This window comes from Onychomys torridus, chromosome 17 (genome assembly GCF_903995425.1).
Source record: "Onychomys torridus chromosome 17, mOncTor1.1, whole genome shotgun sequence".
Classification (NCBI taxonomy): domain Eukaryota; kingdom Metazoa; phylum Chordata; class Mammalia; order Rodentia; family Cricetidae; genus Onychomys; species Onychomys torridus.
In genome coordinates this window covers 54172415-54193774 of record NC_050459.1, presented here as the reverse complement: position 1 = coordinate 54193774, position 21360 = coordinate 54172415, and the positions used below count along the sequence as shown (strand labels likewise).

Sequence of the window (21360 nt, the reverse complement as noted above, 5' to 3'; positions counted from 1 at the left end):
CTTTAGACTGTAACAAATTTCTATTTTCTCTGAAGCAGTTTTGTCCTTCACAAATTCAAGGAAATTATTTCCAAAGGCCTTGTGAAGATGTTAGATTTCTAGTCAAAAGGATATAACATTGTTATATAACTTGATATCAAGTTTATTAAATAGTATGTCCAACCTGACAGTTGAGGGCATCATGACGATAATCCCTAGTAAAAACACCACACATAGCTTCACCTGCTGGCAGAATTTTGGTGTAACGGTTTTCAACAGTTGCTGCCACTTGATTAACAAGAGCCTGGTTGACAGGAAAACAGATGTATTAGCTACATAATAAAGTGTAGATCAGCAAGATTTAATAATGGAGTAATGGAGATGTCCAAAACTATGTTCTGCTATGAATGCAGGAAACTTGATAAACCCTTTCCTCTCCCTACACTATACTAAAAAGCTCTCCTTTTGAGCTGTTGGACTAAATATCTGAACTTCTTTGATTACTGATTTCAGAAAGTATTTGAAAGTAAAATGGCAAATGTATCATTTATAGCAGAAGAATTAACACGCATAGCACAACAATTGAATGATAACCACTTACAATCTGAGTCAATCGCAGGAAGAGCACAAATAGATTAGTATCTCATATTTCAGAACCTCCCCAGATGTCAGAAGCTTGACTACATGCACAAATCTGTATATTCTCCTTAGGATGAAGCAGACAGCATGGCCAGTGGAATCCATAAACCTTAAAATATCTGTTACATGCTTTATACTCCCAAATGTACACACCATATAGATGAAAGTGTAAAATGTATAATATATCCACAAATATATTTAAAAGTGACATGCCAGTTATTTTAATGTATCTGAACACACAATCCCCTGGTGCCAGCTAGTTTTATGTCAATTTGACCCAAGCTTGTGTCATCATTTGGGCGTAGGAAAGCTCAGCTGAGAAAATGCTCCCCCAGATTGCCCTGTGACTAACTCTCTTGATTAATGATTGATGTGGGAGGGCCCAGTTCACTGTGAACAGTGTCACTCCTGGGTTCGTCATCCTGGCTGCTATAAACAAAACCAATGAGCAAGCCATGAGGGAGGGAGCCAATACCAAGCACTCCTCCATGGCCTCCATCAATCCCTGCATCCAGGTTCCAACCCAGTTTGACTTCCTACCTTGATTCTCTCAGTGATGGACTGTGCTGTGGAAGTGTAAGCTGAAATTAAGTCTTTCCTCTGCAAGCTTCTTCTGGTTTTATCACAGCAATAAGAACAAGAAAGAAGACCAGCCTCCAAATGAAAATGTCAATAGTGCCAATTATACAATAATTTTAATATTATCACTGGAATGGATAACTCTGGTTATTCACAATATAAGATAAAAGGTTGATCCATGAATGTGCATTTCATTGTGGTTCAGAAAAATTTGATGAATTAGTAAAGAGGCAAACTCTTCCATTATGAAAAGTAGGAAAATGTATCCTCAAGAACATCATGAATAAAGAAGTACCAAAAGTTATGCATAATAAATCACCCAAATCACTAGTCAGAAAAAAATACACATCTAAATATGCAAATATAAAAAATGTTCAACTAAATGCACATCTAAAAGTTCTATTGCCTCTGAGTGTAGCAGAAGCTCATTGAATAATAACAGGAACCTTGAGAAAGAGTTGAGATTCCATCTTACTCCAAGTAGAATGGTTAAATCTAGAAAACAAGTGTTAACAGTTGGGGGAAAATATATGAGAAGGGGGACCCTTAATCACCATGGGAAAAGTATCAACTGCTATACCCTTTATAGAAATCAGTGTTGAGGTGTCACAAAGCATAAAATATAAAACTACTTCATGGACTAGCTACAACATTCCTTCCTGTGAATATACCCAAAGATCTTCAAGTCTTACTACAGAGATACGTGCACATCCATGTTCCTATTTCTACTACTCCAATAGCTAGGAAATGGAAGCAGCCTTGATGTCCATGAACAAATTAACAGAAAAAGGATATGTACAAAAACACAATTCTATTCAAATATAAACAAAAGTGAGACAGTGTTGTTCACAGAAAAATGGGAAATATTATATTAAGCAAAATAACAAAGACTCAGAAGACAAATACTACATGTTTTCTCTTATATTTGGATAATAAAATTTAGTTTTTAGTATATGTATAATGTGGGTGAGAGTGGGTATAGGTCATGAAACTAGAAAGGGAATTATGAGATGGCAAAATAGGTCATAAGGGGAGATGGAAATAAAATAATAGAATATGTAGTAGATATATTGTGCACCCCAATAAACTTATTTGGGGGGAAGAGAATAGAACAGCCACTATATTAAACATAGGCAGTGGTAGCACATGCCTTTAATCCTAGCATTCCAGATGGATCTCTGTGAGTTCAAAGCCACACTGGAAACAGCCAAGCATGGGGACACACGACTTTAATCCCACGAAGTGATGGCAGGAACCAGACAGGTATATAAGGCATGAGGACCAGGAACTAGAGGCTTGTTAAGCTTTTAGGCTTTTAGCAGCAGTTCAGCTGAGATCCATTTGGATGAGAACACAAGGCTTCCAGTCTGAGGAAATAGGATCAGCTGAGAAGTTAGCAAAGTGAGGTTGCCTGTGGCTTGTTCTGTCTCTCTGATCTTCCACTGTTCACCCTAATACCTGGCTCCTGGGTTTATGTTTATTATTAAGACCATTTAATATTCATCTACAAGAATATGTGTGACTTGAAAGTGGAATGGGGGCTACATGAGAATGAAGGGGAACAGTGGAGGGGGATTACATCATAGGAGAGGGCAGTGGTGAAAGAGGGTTAAAAAAAGTTAAAAAAAAAACTATATACAAACATTCTATTATGAAGCCCATTAATTTGCATGCTAATATTTTTTTTTGAACTAAGGATCAAACCCAGGGCCTTGCACTTGCTAGGCAAGCGCTCTACCATTGAGCTAAATCACCAACCCTGCATGCTAATTTTTAACTGGAGAAAACAAATAAAGGGAACTAGATCTACCACATAACCAATGTCTAATATGTCTGGGTAAGTTCTGGAATGAAGAAAAGTATTACATGCCCTGGATCCCCACCTTTGTTGGTGCAACATACACAACCATGCCTTCATCACTCTCCTTCAGCACCTTCTCCATGCAGTAGTAGGAAGCATAGGTCTTCCCAGAGGACGTTGGGGCAACAATCACTGCAGACTCATAGTTATCCACCACATCCAGGAGCTCTCGCTGCAGGGGTCAGATCATGATGTGTGTCAATCAAACCAGCCCTAAGCTACCCACAGAGATAAGTCTTTTTCCATCATGATTTTCCTGAACCTCAGGGATGGAGTGCTGCAGACACACAGAAAAAATTAAAAGGATGCTCCAACATAGTACTCATTCTCTCAAATGATGCAATTGGCTTGCTTTTGAGCAGCCGAGAGATGAGTCTCATGTGCAGCAATGGAGTCAACAATTCTAAAAGGCGCTGCACAGAAAAGGGAGATGAAAAAGAAGGAGCCCATGAGGAGGGCAGTGAAGCAAGTGTGTGGATGGATGGATATGTGATCAAAGTACACAACATGCATGGATGAAACGACCATAATAAAACATGTTCTTTTGTATAGTTTATAATAATGACAAAGAAAAATCATTCAAAAGCAAAGTCAGAAGAAGGACTTATTATTAGGAAGGCTGTTTTTAATAGTTAGGAGTACACAGTGTCTTTGGGACATACAATTGTTGGCACCAGCCAACCCATATTTTTTATGGTAGTCAGCAAATGGTTGAAGTGCAGCAATAACAAATTCATCATTTTCCTGCTTACCCTCGAGGGGCAAGTATATGGGAGCATTCTCTTCGCATCCTATGAATTTGTTCATTAAGAAGATGAGTGATCAAAAGACTGGAAAACCTACGTGAAGTACAGAAGACAGGAAGTATGCTAAAATCCCAGCCTGTCCACCCCGTGAATCCACTCCTCCCCACATGCCACACTTCAGAATGAAAGGGTCGTGAAAGAATTAGAAGGTGCATGAAAAGTAGGAGTAAATGTGACTGCTCTGTAGCCTACCCTGAAATAAGTACTTGATCCCCTATTCATGGAAATCAGCATTTTGTAAAGGAACCCCAACATTAACAGCCTAAGAAAAGGCCCATGCTCCGGTTTGCATGGGGCTTCATGTTCCCCAGGAATCCTGGAATCTTGTCCCCCAAGGTGAAGCTATTTGGAGGCATTGGAAAGTTTAAGAAGTGGAGTAATCCTAGAGGTCCATAGATTTTTTTCCAGCCATGGGAAATAATTGTGATGAAAATCCTTTCTAAAAAGTTTGTTCTAGAAAGCCTCAGCTCAACTAGCTCTCTCTGATTCTTGCTTTTACAGTGTTATGCTTTCTCACACAAGCTGCCCCACCATAATATGATGCCATTCTGTTGTCAAGCTAGCACGGGAAGCCAGACCAATGGAGCCATCCAATCTCTGGTGTGGAAACTCCAGAAATGGAAGGTAAATGAGCACCTTTACATTAAAGCTAGGCTGCCTCAGGTTTTTCATTACATAAGTGAAAAATGGCTTACAAAACCTGAACTGAATGGGACAACTAGTCAGACTAAACATAAAAAATTGCATCTGTATAAGTAAATAATGTTCAATTTATCATACATAAATGTATATATTTAATTGTGTGCAGAAGTAGTTACTTCCAAATTGTGTAGCTATCAATATTTATCTTATATGTGTTTACAGAAATATAGCTAGAATAGTAGTGTATGCAGTCTGTAAATCCATAAACAAATTTTCCACTGTCTAAATTACCTGAATTTCTTCAAGAGTATTTATATTGTTTACATATGAAATCCTATGGACAGAGAGAAAACCCGGAGCCTGGTACAGAGTGAGAAAAACTGGAGAGCACCGACATCTTTAACCTTTGAATCTATGTGTGTGAATTCATCCAATACCTCACCAAGGAATTGGTCTGCATAGTAAATGAAAATTTTAATTTCCTTAAATGGAAGAATTAGTCCAAATGAGACATTTTAAATAAAAATAAATTTTAAGTGAAATAACTTTTAAATGAAATAATTCGATATTATGAAATACATGAAAATACATATATTAACATACACACACATACAGAAAGAGATAAATAGACAGAGAGAGAAAGAGAGAGAGAGAGAGAGAGAGAGAGAGAGAGAGAGAGAGAGAGAGCTGTACCAATAAGAAATTCCATGATGCATACAAGATTAAAAAAATAAGAATTATTTTATTCATATTTTTACCTGCCATGTATCAGGAATAAAATCTTGGACCCTTGGGTCTGGATCTTTTCTTTCTTCTCTGATCAAATAGTGACCCATATGTTGTAGTTGGAACCGAGCTGGTCCAATTCCAATGGAATATTTATTCTTTTTTGTCATTTTTAAGTCATCTGCTTCATCCTGTTTTATTTTTAAAGATTATTTTGAAAGCAATTTAAGTTACAGCATCATTAAAATATTTGAAATGTTTATGACTGAGCTTCTTCTATATGAAAACAATTTTAATCATTCTTCAAACATCATGAAGACATTATGACTTTTCTGAAATACAAATTAATCAGTAGATGTCAACATTTTCAAATGTTTACTCTAATAATTTGTAGCTACAACCTGACATATTTAAAATAAGTCAACACCATTATAGATTTCAGCTATTTTGTTAGAATTAAGTATCAGGTTAGTTTTAAAAGTCTGCAGAAATCATCTGACATTTAGTGTGATAGCCAAGTTGTATAAAAAAAAAATTCTAATTCTTGATTCATTTAACTTTTGGCAGTTGAATTAACTAAGATGATATTTTCTATTAAAAATAAACATAAAAGAGGTGACTCTATTCGATATGAGCTTTATGTATAGCAAATAATGGCTGAGTTAAAATAAATCTATCATAATATGTTACCTGGGTTGGATACAAAGAATTTGCTAGTTCCTCAAAACCTAAGTACATAAGACACCTGGCTATGAACTTCCGATCTGGTTCTTGCAGAAGTTCAGAGTATTTGTCCAACAAGGAATGGATTCTCTTCATCATGTGGACAGCTATGCTTAAGTCTTTTGTGGTTTCACCTTGGCACAAAATATAAATAATAAAATTGTTGTAAAAGCCCTCAGAATAACAAATGTTTATTAATAAAGATCAATTACCTAGCCTATCAATCTTCACTACACTTATTGAAACTCACTGTCTTACTCACCATCAATGGATGCTTGAGAATGGAAAGGACTAGATAAAAATCTTACTGTTTGCAATTAAATATTGTTAAAATTGAAGTTTGTAGGATTTTATGGTGAATTATAAAGATTTTCTGTCTCTTTTTACCATGTTTCCTCTGTTAAAAAAATTGCATGATTTTAAATATGATTATAATCTTGGCAACATTAATTTAGCCCCATTTTCCACAGAGAAATACTGGCTGTGAGCCCTAAATCCATCTGCTCAGTGCAATGCATCTCTTCCAGCTACCACAACCAGACTCTGACAACCTGTCCACTTCTCTGGCATCACACACACTGTTTATTTCTCCCCTCTGCTAAACTCTTTATTCGCACACCTGTTTTGGTTCCACCTTTCCTTGAGTTGGTGCCCACTCTCACCTATTAATCAAGCACTACCAATGCCATATTGAAAGCTATTATACAAGAGGAAGCCAAGTGAAGGAAATGGAGGCCTTACACTCCAGGAGCATTCAGTTCACTTACACAGTACAGTATATGATATGAGATTGGTTCACACCAAGCATTAGAAACTACAGATGTTACATGGGGCTGATTCCCAAGGAAATCTTTATGGAAAGACAGTTCATGAACTGTATGTGGAGGATAGGTAAAACATGGTTGTATGAAAAGCAAAAACAAGAGCATCTCTGGCAGTTACTAATCTTAATTTCTCTATCTACCATGTAGTTCCAAAGATTCCTTATTTATGTCTCTGTGGTACTGGGAATTCTACATACCTAGGTAAAAGTATGTGTTTCCTGGTCCTCCTTGTGGTTAAAGTGCCCTATGACTAAATTCTGAATAAGGATATCTGAGTATAGGATTTTGGTGGCCAGAAAAGTTCATTAAAAGAGAAAGAGGGTGTTGGAGAGATGGGTCAGTGGTGAGGGTAGTTGCCACTCTTATGGAGTTGGGTTCCCAACAATGATGTCAGAAGCCTCACAACCACCTGGAAACTCCAGCTTCAGAGAATCTGATGTCTTCTCCTGCAACTGTGGACACCTTACACACACACACACACACACACACACACACACACACACACACACATACACACACAGAAATAAAAAATAAATCTGAAGATACTTCAGTGTGCAGATGGAGAGTAAATGACTTATAAAAGGTCACATATCTGGGCATAGTCACTAGGATATTGAACTTCTTACCTTTCCTAGATGTACTTAGTTCCTTAAAAGACTGTCTCTGCTTCTACCACTAACCATGGGTCCTGCCCATTTTGCTGGACAGAAGAACCTGGAAATCCCAGCTGGGACTCTGCTATCAGTCTACAGTACCTAAAAGCACTCAAATGAAATAAAGCACTATATTCTTTAAGCCACTCTAAATGCTGATCTCTGAACTCCTGATTCAGTGTCTTGGTTGGAAAAAAAGATAAATATATGCTAAGGTAAATCATATACCTCTAACCAGTTTACACATCTCTACCTAGGCAGCCCTACTTTATCCTTATCATCCTCTTTCTATATTTTATCTTATTCCCCTCCATGGATATGTAAAGGAGAGTACATGGAATTACCTCGGTCACTTTGTAAGAAGTAGTCTGTGTGGTAGGGGTGATCAATGTGGAAGTCTGTATGGTTGGTGTTGATTGTACATTTTACAATCACCTGGAGGGCAGGCCTCTAAACATGTTTGTAAGGGATTATCTTTATTAGGATAATTGATGCAAGAAAACCCATCTTAACTGTTAGTGGAATGTGATGTAACCAGCTGCTTCAAACTCCTGCTCCTTTGATATGCCCTCCCCAACAATCAACTGTACCCTTGAGCTGTTAGATAGAATAAACCTTTTCTCCATTAAGTTGCTTTTGTCAAAGTATTTTATCACAACAACCAACAGGAAACTAACTTAAGAGACAAACTAAAGCACCAACATCTCCAGAAAGAAAATATTAATACCTCAGGAACTCAAAGGTGGATGACGGGTTCTTGCTCTGTGCTGCATTGTTATTGGTTCTGCTAACAGTGCTCTCTCTTCCTGGTCAGCAGTTAGTTTAAACCTATCATTAATTGGGCTGATGAACGTGCTATGTCTTTGCTGTTGGCCACCTCTCTGATATGTCATTGCTAATTGATGGAAACAGGCAAAAATCCTGTATGGGTCCTACTGTCCAAATTTCTGGTTAGCAGGTGATGAACCACCATCATCACATCCCTGTGATCTCTCTAGTTCATCGAGGTAAGCCAGCAGAACTAATCGCCACTCACCTTCAGCTCTGCAGTGCTCCTTCCATGCCTTCAAGCCAGCCATTAACCCAACTTTTTCAGCCTGAGCTTTCACTGAATTACTTTTACACGATTTCAAAAACTCCTCCAGCTTCTTCATCCCAGAGTTTAAATTCCTTTTCATCTCCTTCTCAATGGAAAACGACAGGGTGCTCCACTTTTCCTCTTCTTTTTGTTCTTCCTTGGCAATTAACCTCTTCTTATTCTCTCTAGCAATTATGTCAGCCTTGGTCTCCTGCCAAAATGGAAAGAAACATTTTGTGACAAGATAGAACTATTCCAGATTGACATTTCATGGCTGAAATGGTATTTGAAGTCTGCACTGATGATTTTGACCATCATTGCCTACTTGAGTAGTCATAAAAATATTTAATTAAGACTCTATTGATGGAAAACATAATAATTCAACTCGGTGAATATAAAGACTTGCTGTAGAATCTCCTAAATGTCTATGTAGTGTCAAATATAAAAGGGTAAATGTAATTAATGTCCAAGAGGCCTTGCAAAGTTTCCTTCATGTCTCCATGCAGTGATATCTGCTATCCTCTCTGGGACCACATTTCTGCTGCCTTCTCTTCCAAGTCACCTTCCTACTCCCTGCATGATCATGGTGTTCCTATCATGAATCTCTCTGAATCTCATGCTTGATGATACTGTATCACTCTTCTGGCAAATTACTCACCAGGTTTACTCTATCTGTACTACATGCACCATTCTTCCTCCCTGAACTGAGATCTTGGAGACAAAGTGCACTGAAGTTGCCTGGAATCCCCAAGCCAAAACATTTGGTCCCTAATATTGATGGAATGAATAAGAAACAGGAGCTGAAAGCAAGGAGTGGAGAGGGATCATCATATACACAAATGATTTTCCTGGCCTTAATAAGTGTTTTCAAATGATTTTAATATCATATGGACCCTCTTTTACTGTGGTTTTACCAACTCTATTTATTTGATTTTACATGGTCAAATTAGAGGACCAATGAATGGTTCCTCAGGTAAAGGTGCTAGTCTTGCAAGCCTGAAGCTCGAGTCCAGTCCCCAGAATCCATGGAAAGGCACAAGGAGAGGACACCACAGAGCTTTTTCGGCCTTCAATATACATAGCATGGCAACCCCCACTGACCGCCAATATACACCATGGCACCCGCCACATAAACTCATCATACAAACACACAGAGAAAAATAAATAACTTTTAACAGACAAATCGTAGAATTATGTCAGCCAAAGAATTCTGACAAAAAATTTCCATTATTTAGGTTAGTCATGGGATCAGTATCTAAACATTAACCTATACTAAGGGCACATTTAGCTGTCACATTCTCAAACTACTTAATTCCAATCAATAACATTTGAGGTTTCTGAACATTTAAACTTTCAATAAGTGTCCCCTATTGACCCTTTGCCATTGTTTGTACACAGAGCAGGAGAAGTCTCAGACTTTGGTCAAGTACGATGCTCCCTTTATCTCAAATGTGAAGATTTATTACACTGTTGGTCACAGAGTACATTTATAAAGTACTCATGATGTTGCATTTCCTTGATGACTCATTTCATTTTTGAGATTGGGAATGGTGAAGCTCATACTTCTTTTCAGTCTACTTGTGTTGTATGGTGAGAATTTTTGCCAGTTTGTTATTTTGTAACAGGGAAGGAGATTGCCAGAGAGAGGAGGAGGAGGAAGAGGAAGAAGGGAAGTGGAAGAGGAAGAAAGGAAGACTGTTCCTCCTCTCCCTCCTCCTGTTTATGTTCCTAAATGAAGAGGCAAAGGTTTGACCAATTTGGGTATAAAACTGAACAGGTCCTGACCTCCTAATAAAGAGGCAGTGATGGCAAATGGAAGCTTATGAGGTTTTATTTGATGAGTCAGGCAAAAGCTGACCAACCGGGCTGTGGTGGTGGCACACACCTTTAATCCCTGCACTCTGGAGGCAGAGCCAGGTGGATCTCTGTGAGTTAAAGGCCAGCCTGGACTACCAAGTGAGTTCCAGGAAATGCACAAAGCTACACAGAGAAACCCTGTCTCAAAAAACAAAAAAAACAAAAACAAAAACAAAAACAAACAAACAAACAAAAAAAAAAAAACACCTGAGCCAGTCACCACTGCTTAGCGAACCTGTGAAGCTGGTCAAGGAGAGAGAACCCACAGCATGAGCATCAAGTACTCAGTGATGGTTTGAGTTATTTTAGCCATTATACTAGAGAGCTCTTTGTTAATCACCCAACTGGTAAGTGTCCCTAAGAGCTGTAGAACTTGAACTCCCTGCTTGTTAACTAGCTACCTGGCAAAGAAATAGCACTTGTTTTTTGTTTTTTGCTTTTTTTTGTTTTTGTTTTTGTTTTTTGTTTTTGCTAAACTTTTCCCAACCATAAGTATCCAGAAATGATAGTTTAAAGATGTTTTTGTGTTTTGTGGGGGATCTTCATAGACTTCACTTCTGATAACTTTGTCACAGTGACTGCCTTTGACAAAGCTGACCTGTCACAATTCCTGTCAGCTGGATGTGCTAAGTTCTTCTCTCTACAGATATTAAAACAGTTGCCATTCAGAGAGTTTCCATGAAATAAGTGCCTTCTTCAGATCCTCAGCTCTGGAGTGCACTGAATGCTACCGAATTGCCAAACCTTTAAACTATGGCCTTCACCTTCATCAAATGAGTAAGTCCAGTTTTCAAATGTAATCTCTACTTGCATGGTAATATTATCAGAAATGCTAACATTTAATTCTCACATCTTAGTATTTTACTCTAGAAATAAATTGAGTTTTGATCACCTGTGTTTTATCCTCAGTTATGGCCTTTGGATAGGAATTGATAGAAAATAACAATACCAGTAGGATAAATAGTAAAATTAAGGGCAAGTAATCTGTACAGAAAGAGGAAATGAACAGCTTTAGAATTGTACTTGAAAAAATGGTGGCTACATTAATTATTTAAATACTTTGAGGAAAGTGCAGAAAATCTATACAAGTCAAGCAAAGAAACCCCATGTGTTTCATATTTATTTATGCTCCATTTGTGAAAAACATTTTGTTTTTTATTAGCTAATAACCTACATTTTAATATTACTGCAAAATTTGAAGCCATGCCTTTAGTTACTTAATGCTCTATTTGTTTCTCTAAATAAGTATATGTTACTGCATAGAGAGAATCATATGCAATAATTTATATATGTTAGACTGTCTTAGTGATTATCATAATAAATGTGATTACTCTTTGTGTATGTTACTTTTCTGTGTAGTAAAACACCATGATCAAGACGATTTATAGAAGAAAGTCTTTATTTGGTCTTATGATTCCAGAGGGATAGGAATCCATGATGGCAGTGCAGAAGCATGGCACCCGGTGTTAGAAACTGAAAGTTTGCATCTTAAACTGCAAGCAGGAATGGCAAGGCTTTAAACTCTCAAAGCCAGCCTCTTGTGACACACTTCCTCCAGCAAGACTAACCTCCTGAGCCTCCCCAAACAGTGCTGCTAACTGGGAGTCATGCATTCAAACACCTGAGACTATGGGAGACATCTCATTCAAACTACTAGACCCATATAAAAAAAGGAAGTTATCTCATGGAAAGAAGCCATCAATGGGATGAGCAAACACCACTTTAATAAAGAACAGCAGCAAGAAGACCTTTTTATTATTATAGAATTTACAGAAACTTACATGTGTCTTTGAGCTCCTGGACTTATTACAATCCTTCTTTGGCTTAACACTTTGAGTAGTGATGATCTTGGAAGAGACTGATTCTAATGAGTTCCCATAAAATCGTTGAAAAACATGATACTTCTGCAAATTTCTAAGCTGACGGGGGTCTTTTGAATGCTCTGAAAAAAGAGAAAAACTTAAAATGTAAAATGATTATGATATCTTAGATGCACCTAACTCTTCCCAGTATTCCATATACAGGTACTCTTCTCTCTGTTATAAAATAGCAATATTTCTGATCAGGTTGGCCAAAGAAGGTATCTTAAAGTGCCTTAAATAAGGTTATCTCATCCATAGAATAACTTTCAACATATCTACAAAGGTGGCAACTTTTCAAATATGTATATTTGAATATAAATACATTTAATTTCATAGGCTATATAGCTATAAGCCTAGGATTTCATTCATGCAGGTCAAAGGTTCTACCACTGGCCAACAACTGCCAGCAGCTCAAAGACAGTTTTTCCGGGTTGAGGATTGAGCTCAGTGGTAGAGCACTTGCCTTTCAAGAGCAAGGCCCTGGGTTCAATTCTCGACTAAAAAAAAAAAAAACAAACAAACAAAAAAAAAAAACAACAGTTTTTCACAGTCTACTTCTAAAAGTGAATACTAATAATGTTATTTAATCTTATTGATTAAATATGTTCTTTGACAATGAATATAATGCATTCTAATTAATTACACCCATTCTCCTTTATATCATTTTGAACCTGTCATTTCCCTACAAGTCTTTTCCCCAAACTCATCTATTTTTGCTTTGATTCCTGACCCACTAATTTTAAACAGGACTGTGGGTTTGGCCACAGGTTTGAACTACTGTCAATGGAGCCCTGTGAGCACATCATTGAGTACACAACTAAAGATAATGGCAATCTCTCTTCCAGAATCCATCTGTATTAGCAGTAAGGAGTTGGGACCCATGAGTACCCTTCCAGGGTGTTTGGGGGTGGGGTGTTTTGTTTTAGAGACAGACTCTAAGCTTTACCTGTCATGTGTCCTGTGAATGAGCTCAGTAGGCAAAATCAAGAAGAAAAGTATCTGAGACATTCTGGTTCCTTGAATTATTGGATAGGAAAAAACAAAGCCCTCATCCTGGGCCACAGCCATAGAGCAGACTGCTTAACTATTATATATATTATTAATATTATATATATATATACATATATTAAACTACAAACCATCTTTCCTTAACACAGTGTCAAGCTCATGAGACAAAGTTCAAATATGCACTCCTCTTCCTAAGACACCTACAACCTCCATATGGATAACCACCAGGAAACAAAGGGAGGACTCTGTTAATATCCTTCTTGGTGTCCATCTGAATGTCTTGTTGACTGTTCTTCCCTCAAACTTCTGATTGGTATTCATAATGTGTTTTTTACTTTGAAATAAAGGGCAGAGTATAGTTGATTTAAATTGGTTTAGCAGAACCAACAAGCTCACCATTAAAATTGGCCTTTGTCCTGTCATAATCATCACTAAGGGGTCGGTGGGAATGCCAGTGCACAAGTTCATCAAACTCCTTATGCTTAACCAGTGAGGTGACAATGGGGTCATCACTGTGAGACAAAAAGAAATACAAGAATATTTCAAATTTCATGCCTCCAACTCCAACACATTTTGTAACTTTGATAATCATAGTTCCTTCTCCTCTTCCTGGGACACAGCATGTTTGGTACAATGCAAAGACATTCTATTAAAAGCTTCAGAAGCCAAGACCATTCATGTCTCCAACACTCTCAAACATTCCTTGTTCTTTTTATTTAATAGTAGTGGGAGAGTGCTTTGTTCTCCAATTAAAATCATACAGATATGATAAAGATGGTCAATGGGCAAAATCTTGCAAATATATATTATGAGTAATTTACTGTCTTAAAAGTGTCTTGATTCTGGAGTTTATTCAGAAAAGGCTTTCTCAAAGAATATTTAATAATTAACTATTATCCATTCCAAACAAGTATTTATTAAAAAATATGGAGGCCTTACCACTTTAGGAAAGGCAAGTCTTTCAAAATGTCTCCAGTAAATTCATCAACCAAATTACATGACATTGGAATAAAACCCAGATTTGGCATCTTCTCTTGGGAACTTTCTATAAACAAACAAACAAACAAAAAATGATCAAGTTAAATGTGAAACTTTCAGTTAGGTGTAGTTGGAGATCTTCTCTCCAGGTGCCACCTGTATCTTAAATCTTTCTTGTCATGGTGGTGGCTGGCAGCTTCTCTTTCTTAGCCTTCCATTTCCTACCATTCTCCTCCTCCTTGTCCCACCTACCCTATCCTTCCTGCCTGGCTACTGGCCAATTAGCACTTTATTTATACAGGTAAGCTATGAGCCAAGTGGCAAAGTATAGACTAATAGAAACAGATTCATTTAAGATAAAAGAACTAGATAACAATAAGCCTGCCACGGCCATACAGTTTACAAGTAATATAAGCGTCTGAGTGATTATTTTATACAAGGGTTGTGGGGTGCCTTATTGGCACCTGGAGAGAATATCTCCAACTACAAATGGTGCCCAATGTGTTGGCAAGAGTTTCCACATAAAACCTGACAAAAAAGATTCTAAAACGGAGCTAAAAACAGCTTCCTAGTTGTCTCTCTCAAGTTAGTAGCAGCCTGCCAGTTTGAGCTACTATGGCAGGTTCCTGGGGTGTTCCTCTGACCTGCAGTGTGGCAGGAATGAGGAATCTACAAGTGGCACTTTACTCTGCTGCATGGTGGATTTAGCTTTTGCTAGTTAAAAAAATTAAAAAAAAAGTTTCTGGGCTATGCACTGCTTTGATAGAACTGCTTCTGATAGTTGATGGTACACATGGCTCCAGACCCAGAGCTGGTGGTAAACTGTACCACCGCCATGTTGGGAAGCTGAGGTGAGTGGAGCCAGCAGACACAGAGGTATTTCAGTCTTACAACCATGGATATTACACGGAGAATCTGGTTTATGTTGTCTTTGGGATTTTTAACTGCAGAAAAACATTTGATGGTAAAAGCTGTTGAGTTAAACAAATATGTAAATTTTAAAGGTATCTTGACTTCAAAATTTGGATATAAGGATATGTTGCTTTGGAAAAGAGTCTCTGCTTTTGTTTCCACAGAAAGCCAGAGGCTGTGGATTTGTTCCAGATGAAGATACATCAGGTTTGATCAGCCAAGACCACCTGAAAGGTCTCCGATGACACCATGGCCCAGATGATCCAACATCCAGAATGGTTTCAAGGCAACTGGCTCAGAGGTTTACCCTCACAGACTACTCCATAATCCTAAAATTTTCTTTGTGTCCCCATAAGATCCAGCGCCCCCCTCCAGCAGGAAGTAGTAAGAGAAACTATGCCTACATTCCCAAAATAATCAAGCTGGCTTTGGAGATGGAATTGGTTCACTCCTTCTCTAAACCCAGACATATTGCTAAAAGAAAAGGTTAAGAGATTCTTGTGTGCCAAATCAGAAGAGACCTCTGGTATGGGACAGAGAAAAATCAATATTTTCATTTAAATCAGGTTGATTATAAATGTGATCTCTTTCTAAAGAAGAAAAAGGGATATGATATACATATAATAGGATGAAAGGGTAGATTGATGAACTTACTTTTAAAGAGCAACAACTTGTTTAAAATGTTTTACATTGGTATAGATTTTAGTCTATTGATACAAACATAAAGTTAATTTTGTTATACTGGGTGCATATTTCTACTGCTGTTTAAGGTATTATGTTTGCACAGCTCCTTTAAAATTGTAATGGATAATTAAAAATAGGTTAATAATTAGTCATCTATGATAATCATACTTGTAGCCATGTTAGGTAAGTCTTCTAGGTATAGAGATATTTCAGATAGATAGGCAACCTTCAAATACTTCAAAGACCTACAGAATATGGCATTTAAAACATTTTTAAAATTTCAACTTTCTGGACAGTGAGACATGTCTGCTCCTGGCAGCACTGATTTACTTCAGAGAGGAGGATGGGCATCAAAAACACCTCATATGGAGTTTTTCTTTCCTTGGCAAAAATAGCCATTTGGGCAAGAAACTGTTCTTGCCTGGACTGCTTGATCAACTGAACATGCAGGACCCATAGAAAGGTGACCACTGAACATTGCTTGACAAAATGGTTCTTCAGGTTCCTGCTTCACAGAGAAAACTGCCAGACATTCTATAGAACACTAAGAAAAGTGACCAAGAGATTCTAGCCCTATGGGCTGAAGACAATTGCCCCAAATTTACAAAGGAACATTAGGTGACTGTCCAGACTGCCAGCTGTCTCTGTCTACCCTGCAAGACTCCCGAAAGTTACTTGCATCCTTCTCCCATTTCTCAGGTAATAATATATCCTTCTGAGGTCTTTGATGAGGTTGAAGACTGGATAGTTATAATTTCCTCAGTTATGATAAAAGATAAGTTAGATATAAAAACCTTAGACTCACAAATATAGGATAGATAGAATATTTTGTTTAATTTTGCCAAAACAAATAGACTAGATATTGTAGCTATAATTCTTGCTTGCTAATTGTTTTGTTATATGTAATTTTACTATAAAAAAAGTTAAAATCTTCCTTAAAAAAAAAAAAGAAAAGGGGAAGTTCTGTGGATATCGTTCTGTATAAATAAAATGCTGTTTGGCCAGAGACCAGGCAGGAAGTATAGGTGGGACAAGAGAGAAGAGAATTCTGGGAAGTGGAAGGCTGGGGGGAGAGACACTGCCAGCCGGCTCCATGACAAGAAACATGTAAAGACACCAGTAAGCCACAAGCCATGTGGCAAAGTATAGATTAATAGAAATGGGTTAATTTAAGATGGAAGAAGTAGATAACAAGAAGCCTGCTATGGCCATACAGTTTGTAAACAATGTAAGTTTCTGTGTGTTTACTTGGTTGGTTCTGAGTGTCTATGGGCTTGGCGGGTGAGAGAGATTTTTCCTGACTGTGGGCTAGGCAGGAAAACTCTAATTACAGATAGGAAGACAATACATTGTTTTCCAAAATTTCACATTTAAAAGTATTTTGTATTCACTTCAATTATATTTTAATACCAACCCTACTGATAAAGTTATTTCCCCAGATGAGTCTTTAGGAACATAATAGAAAATAAATAGACAAATAATAACCAAGCAAATAGATATATAGATTAAATAAGTAGGTGGCTGGGTAGCTGTAGTGGGTAGCTATTCTAGCTTTGACCTGGAAGTTCCAACCCCCATTGAGGCTTTTGTAATGGTCATGCCTACAAGGTGGGGCTGAGAGAGGACATTGAAGACCTGAGTTCCAGATGCCGGGGCTCTCTTGATTCCAGGAACGTGGACGCTGGAGGTAGACTGAGCAGAGTTCTGGCCAGACTGTGCCATACCTTTCCCAGACCCTGAAACCTACCTATCCCTTCATTTGTAAGTTATGCCACTATATAAACCTCCCTTTTAACTATGTGGAGTGACCTTAATAATTTCACCAATATCTAGCGCCCAATGTGGGACTTGAATCCACGACCCTGGGATTAAGAGTCCCATGCTCTACCGACTGAGCTAGCCTGGATATTCTGTTGAAGTAGGACACAATGGCTCCTGGCAGCACCAATTTGATCCCAAGAGAATGTTGGGCTTCTAAGACATGTCCATTTGGAAGTTTGTCTTATTGGCACAAAATGGCCTACTGAGCAAAGAACTGCCCTTGCCTCAACTGCTGACAATACAAATGCTGTCCTTTCTAGACAAGCAGGACACAAGGAAAGTGACCACTGTACTCTGCCAAGACAGGGTAAGATGGTCTTACAGAATTCCTACCTCTGAAAGTGGTCTGTCAGATACTCTAGATTTGAACGCACCAACAATGCTGAGAAACATTAGGTGACTGTCTAGGCTGCCAGCTGTCTCTGTCTACTCTTGCAAGACTCCTGAAAGTTGCTTGCATCCTTCTCCCATTTCTCAGGTATTATTATATTCCTTCTCAGGTCTTTGCTTAGAATGAAGACCAGAAGTTATAGTTACAACTTAGTATATGTATATAATATCTTAGAGAAACCATATTAAGTATTAGATTCTGGTTCTTTAGGATAGGACACCTTTTGGAATAATCTTTGTAACATGCCATTTACCCATGCTCTAGACTTCTCTGGATTTTAGTATGTGTTTCTAGCTTGATATTGTTCACATTGATTCTAGTTCCATCTTATCTAGGTCATTATCCCTCATACTCCTGGACAATATTTGATAACCATCCCTTTGTATATAGTCTTGTATTAGGTTAGAACCTTCTTATTTACACAAAAGGGGGAGATGTAGTGAGTAGCCATTCTAGCTTTGACCTGTAACTAGCTTGAGTCATTTCTCATAATGCTATTATTAACGTGTTTCATTTTCTTGTGTTGGAAGCTGAGCCCATAGCCTCATGCATGCTATGACACACTACCAGTGAGGGATGTCTCCAACCCTAAGTGTGACTCTTTTTTCTATTGGTTTACGGTGCTCAAACTCCCCCGTTATTAATATCCAATCAGCTTTTAAACCCACTCAGTATTTTGATTTCTACAAGTTTGCTTATGAGAATGAATATTGTTTTAGAGTTTCTATTATTTTCTCATTTCTAATTTTATATTTAATCTCTCTTAAATGTTTTCAAATTAGATTCAGAAGGTATATAATAATTGTGATCATTTAAAAACAGAAGTTATCAGTTTTAAGTCCACAGCTAACTGTGTTCTTAATTACTCCTCAACTCTTTCATAAATTCAGCACCCATCTTTGATACATAATCCTATAAAACAAGTGTTTGTGATTTGTTCCGCATAATAATTTGCCAGTTTTCACTGATCATTTTCATTTACTGGATTAGAGTGGCCTTGTGGCCTCAGCTTAAATTCCAAATTCTCAAGAGCCAGCTATCAAGTTCCAGAACCAGTGTGACTCTTTGTTACTTCTGTTCATTGAAAGGCAGGTCTGGGAGGAGCTAACCTTTGAAGTTTGCTCCTATGGACCTGGTCTTTGTGAAGACTGTTCCACCACTTCCTGGTTCTGGCCTCACCTCCTGTGCCTGTCACCAGAGACCCTCTGCACATCTGCAGCACAGAGAAGGCTTTCTAAAGGGGCTGCTGGCTCCTTTTTATTCTTTGACATCTCCTAGTCTGCCCAACATGTGCCTACTGATAGTTTTGTTACTATATAAGACAGATGCTGATTATGGTCCCCTGCTAGTCTCTATGCTGGCTTAGATGGTTCTTGGCTACCCCAATTACCTTACAGGCTTCTCCCATTCTACTGTTTGGAGATGAACTATCATTATGTAATACAATATCAAAATTTTCAGTTGATAGAGGTCACATTGTTAGAAATAGAATTCACACACAATTGTTTTTGATTTTTTAAATTGGTAACATTAATTACAAACTACATAAACATTTTTAATATTGGACAAAGCATACCACCACATGAACATGACAATTATTTAAACACACAAGTGCTAGAAAATGATTTCTGCTTGGAGTTTTCAAACTTTTTTTCCCCTTAATTTAAGTTAGGAATAAATTACCTTTGATTGGCAATGGGGTCTTTTTAAGAAAATGACATTTTGTTGTTCTCAAAGGAAATGGTTTTCCCACATCAAAGTTTCTGACCAACTTCGACACTGTGTCCCAGAGATGTACATATTCCTTCATGATGACATCTCCTACATCCAAATCCAGGCCTGGATCATAATTAAAAATACTCTGTATTAAGAAGCACCAAAAATGCATAAAACACCCATCTCCACTATAATCACCAGGTTCTGAAATATGAGGCAAGCAGTGGGATTTTCAGTGAGCTTCCCACTGAAGGTAAATGAAAATGATCATGGCTGTGGAAAATGCCATGACACATCTTAAAACTGATCATGCTTTTCTGTTTGACAACATAATATTAAAAATTAATGTCTGAACTAATGATAACCAACAGTGGAGATTTAATTATTCCTAAGGTAATAAAAATATTATACCACATACAACTTTGTAACCACTAACACTGAATAAAACTAAAATAAAAATTAAGGAAGAATTATTACTTTATAAGTAACTAATTTATCCCAATGCCTACAATATAAAGAGACAAAATCTTGATGTCAAAGACATTTCAATACTACTCAATTAAGCTCTCAATCAAAGTTTCTCAAAATGTGTTTTCTGTTCCTTTGACTATAAAAACACAAAAAAAGTTATTATAACAACAACAAAAAAACAAATTAAACAAAGAAGTATAGAGATTAACTCTTGGAAAAACTTAAAATCCCTAAATATCTATTAACAGTGAAATGTTTTTATTCATGAGAACAATTTTATAATTACATACCATGCATGAAAACTAACTGTTCTGAAATGTCCTAGACTCGTGCTTTTAAGAAAAAATACTCATGGAGTAATATTAAGTTGAAAAATATTTTGAATTGCTGTATTAATCCTGGTTGCCACAAATAAAAATCAGAAAAACAAAGACTGGGAAACTGGAAAATAATTCTTATTTGAACAATAGACATTTAAGAAATGGTTCTGAAGTTTAAAATTCTTCATGAGCTTGCTCTCTAAAGGAAGGTGAAGTGCAGTATACAGTAATCTGATACCTTCTGCATTTTCATTTTCATAGTAAAAAGCAACATTCTTCAACAAAGGCATATCACTTAAATCAGAGAGGTGAAGCAAATTCAGACTCTCAAATTCAAACATATGTACATTGCTTAGGATGAAATACTCGCACCATTTTTTCTGAAAATAAAAAAGTTTAAAAAACAATGTTATTGACAGTTTTCATGTCCACAGTAATACATAGAAATACATCTACAATCCAAGTGAAAGGCAAATAGCAGGACTGTCCCAATTCTCAGTAGCATGTAAACCCATTTATGCTGAATACAGATTATGTTGTCCCTCAAAAACTGAAGCATTACATAAAATGAAAATCTGGCTCAAAACTGCACTTAAACTGAATGTCATCCTAGCACTGGGAGGCTATAGCAGGAGATGCTGAGAGTCTGAGACCTGTCTCCATTACACAGTCAGTCTCAGACAAACCTGGCTACACAGTGAGACCTTGTCTCAAAAAATATCTTTTTACATGAGTTAAAGAAATATCTATAACTACTATTGATAGTTTCCTCTCATTGTTATCCAAAATCCCAAAAACTATTTATTTCTTCAGCTTTTGAATATGCCTCT

General features: G+C 37.3%; 1 protein-coding gene across 1 annotated transcript in view; it reads right to left on the bottom strand.

The window, feature by feature from the left end:
• LOC118597767 (probable ATP-dependent RNA helicase DDX60) overlaps positions 1-21360 on the bottom strand; it is an 87971-nt gene that overhangs the window by 54780 nt on the left and 11831 nt on the right. The window contains exons 8-17 of the mRNA XM_036209438.1: positions 20769-20910; positions 19707-19862; positions 14177-14282; positions 13634-13749; positions 12149-12309; positions 8469-8721; positions 5906-6089; positions 5265-5397; positions 3081-3230; positions 164-283 (exon numbers count right to left, since the gene is read on the bottom strand). Of these exons, the coding sequence (XP_036065331.1) occupies positions 164-283; positions 3081-3230; positions 5265-5397; positions 5906-6089; positions 8469-8721; positions 12149-12309; positions 13634-13749; positions 14177-14282; positions 19707-19862; positions 20769-20910 (1521 nt within the window). The remainder of the gene's footprint in view (positions 1-163; positions 284-3080; positions 3231-5264; positions 5398-5905; positions 6090-8468; positions 8722-12148; positions 12310-13633; positions 13750-14176; positions 14283-19706; positions 19863-20768; positions 20911-21360) is intronic.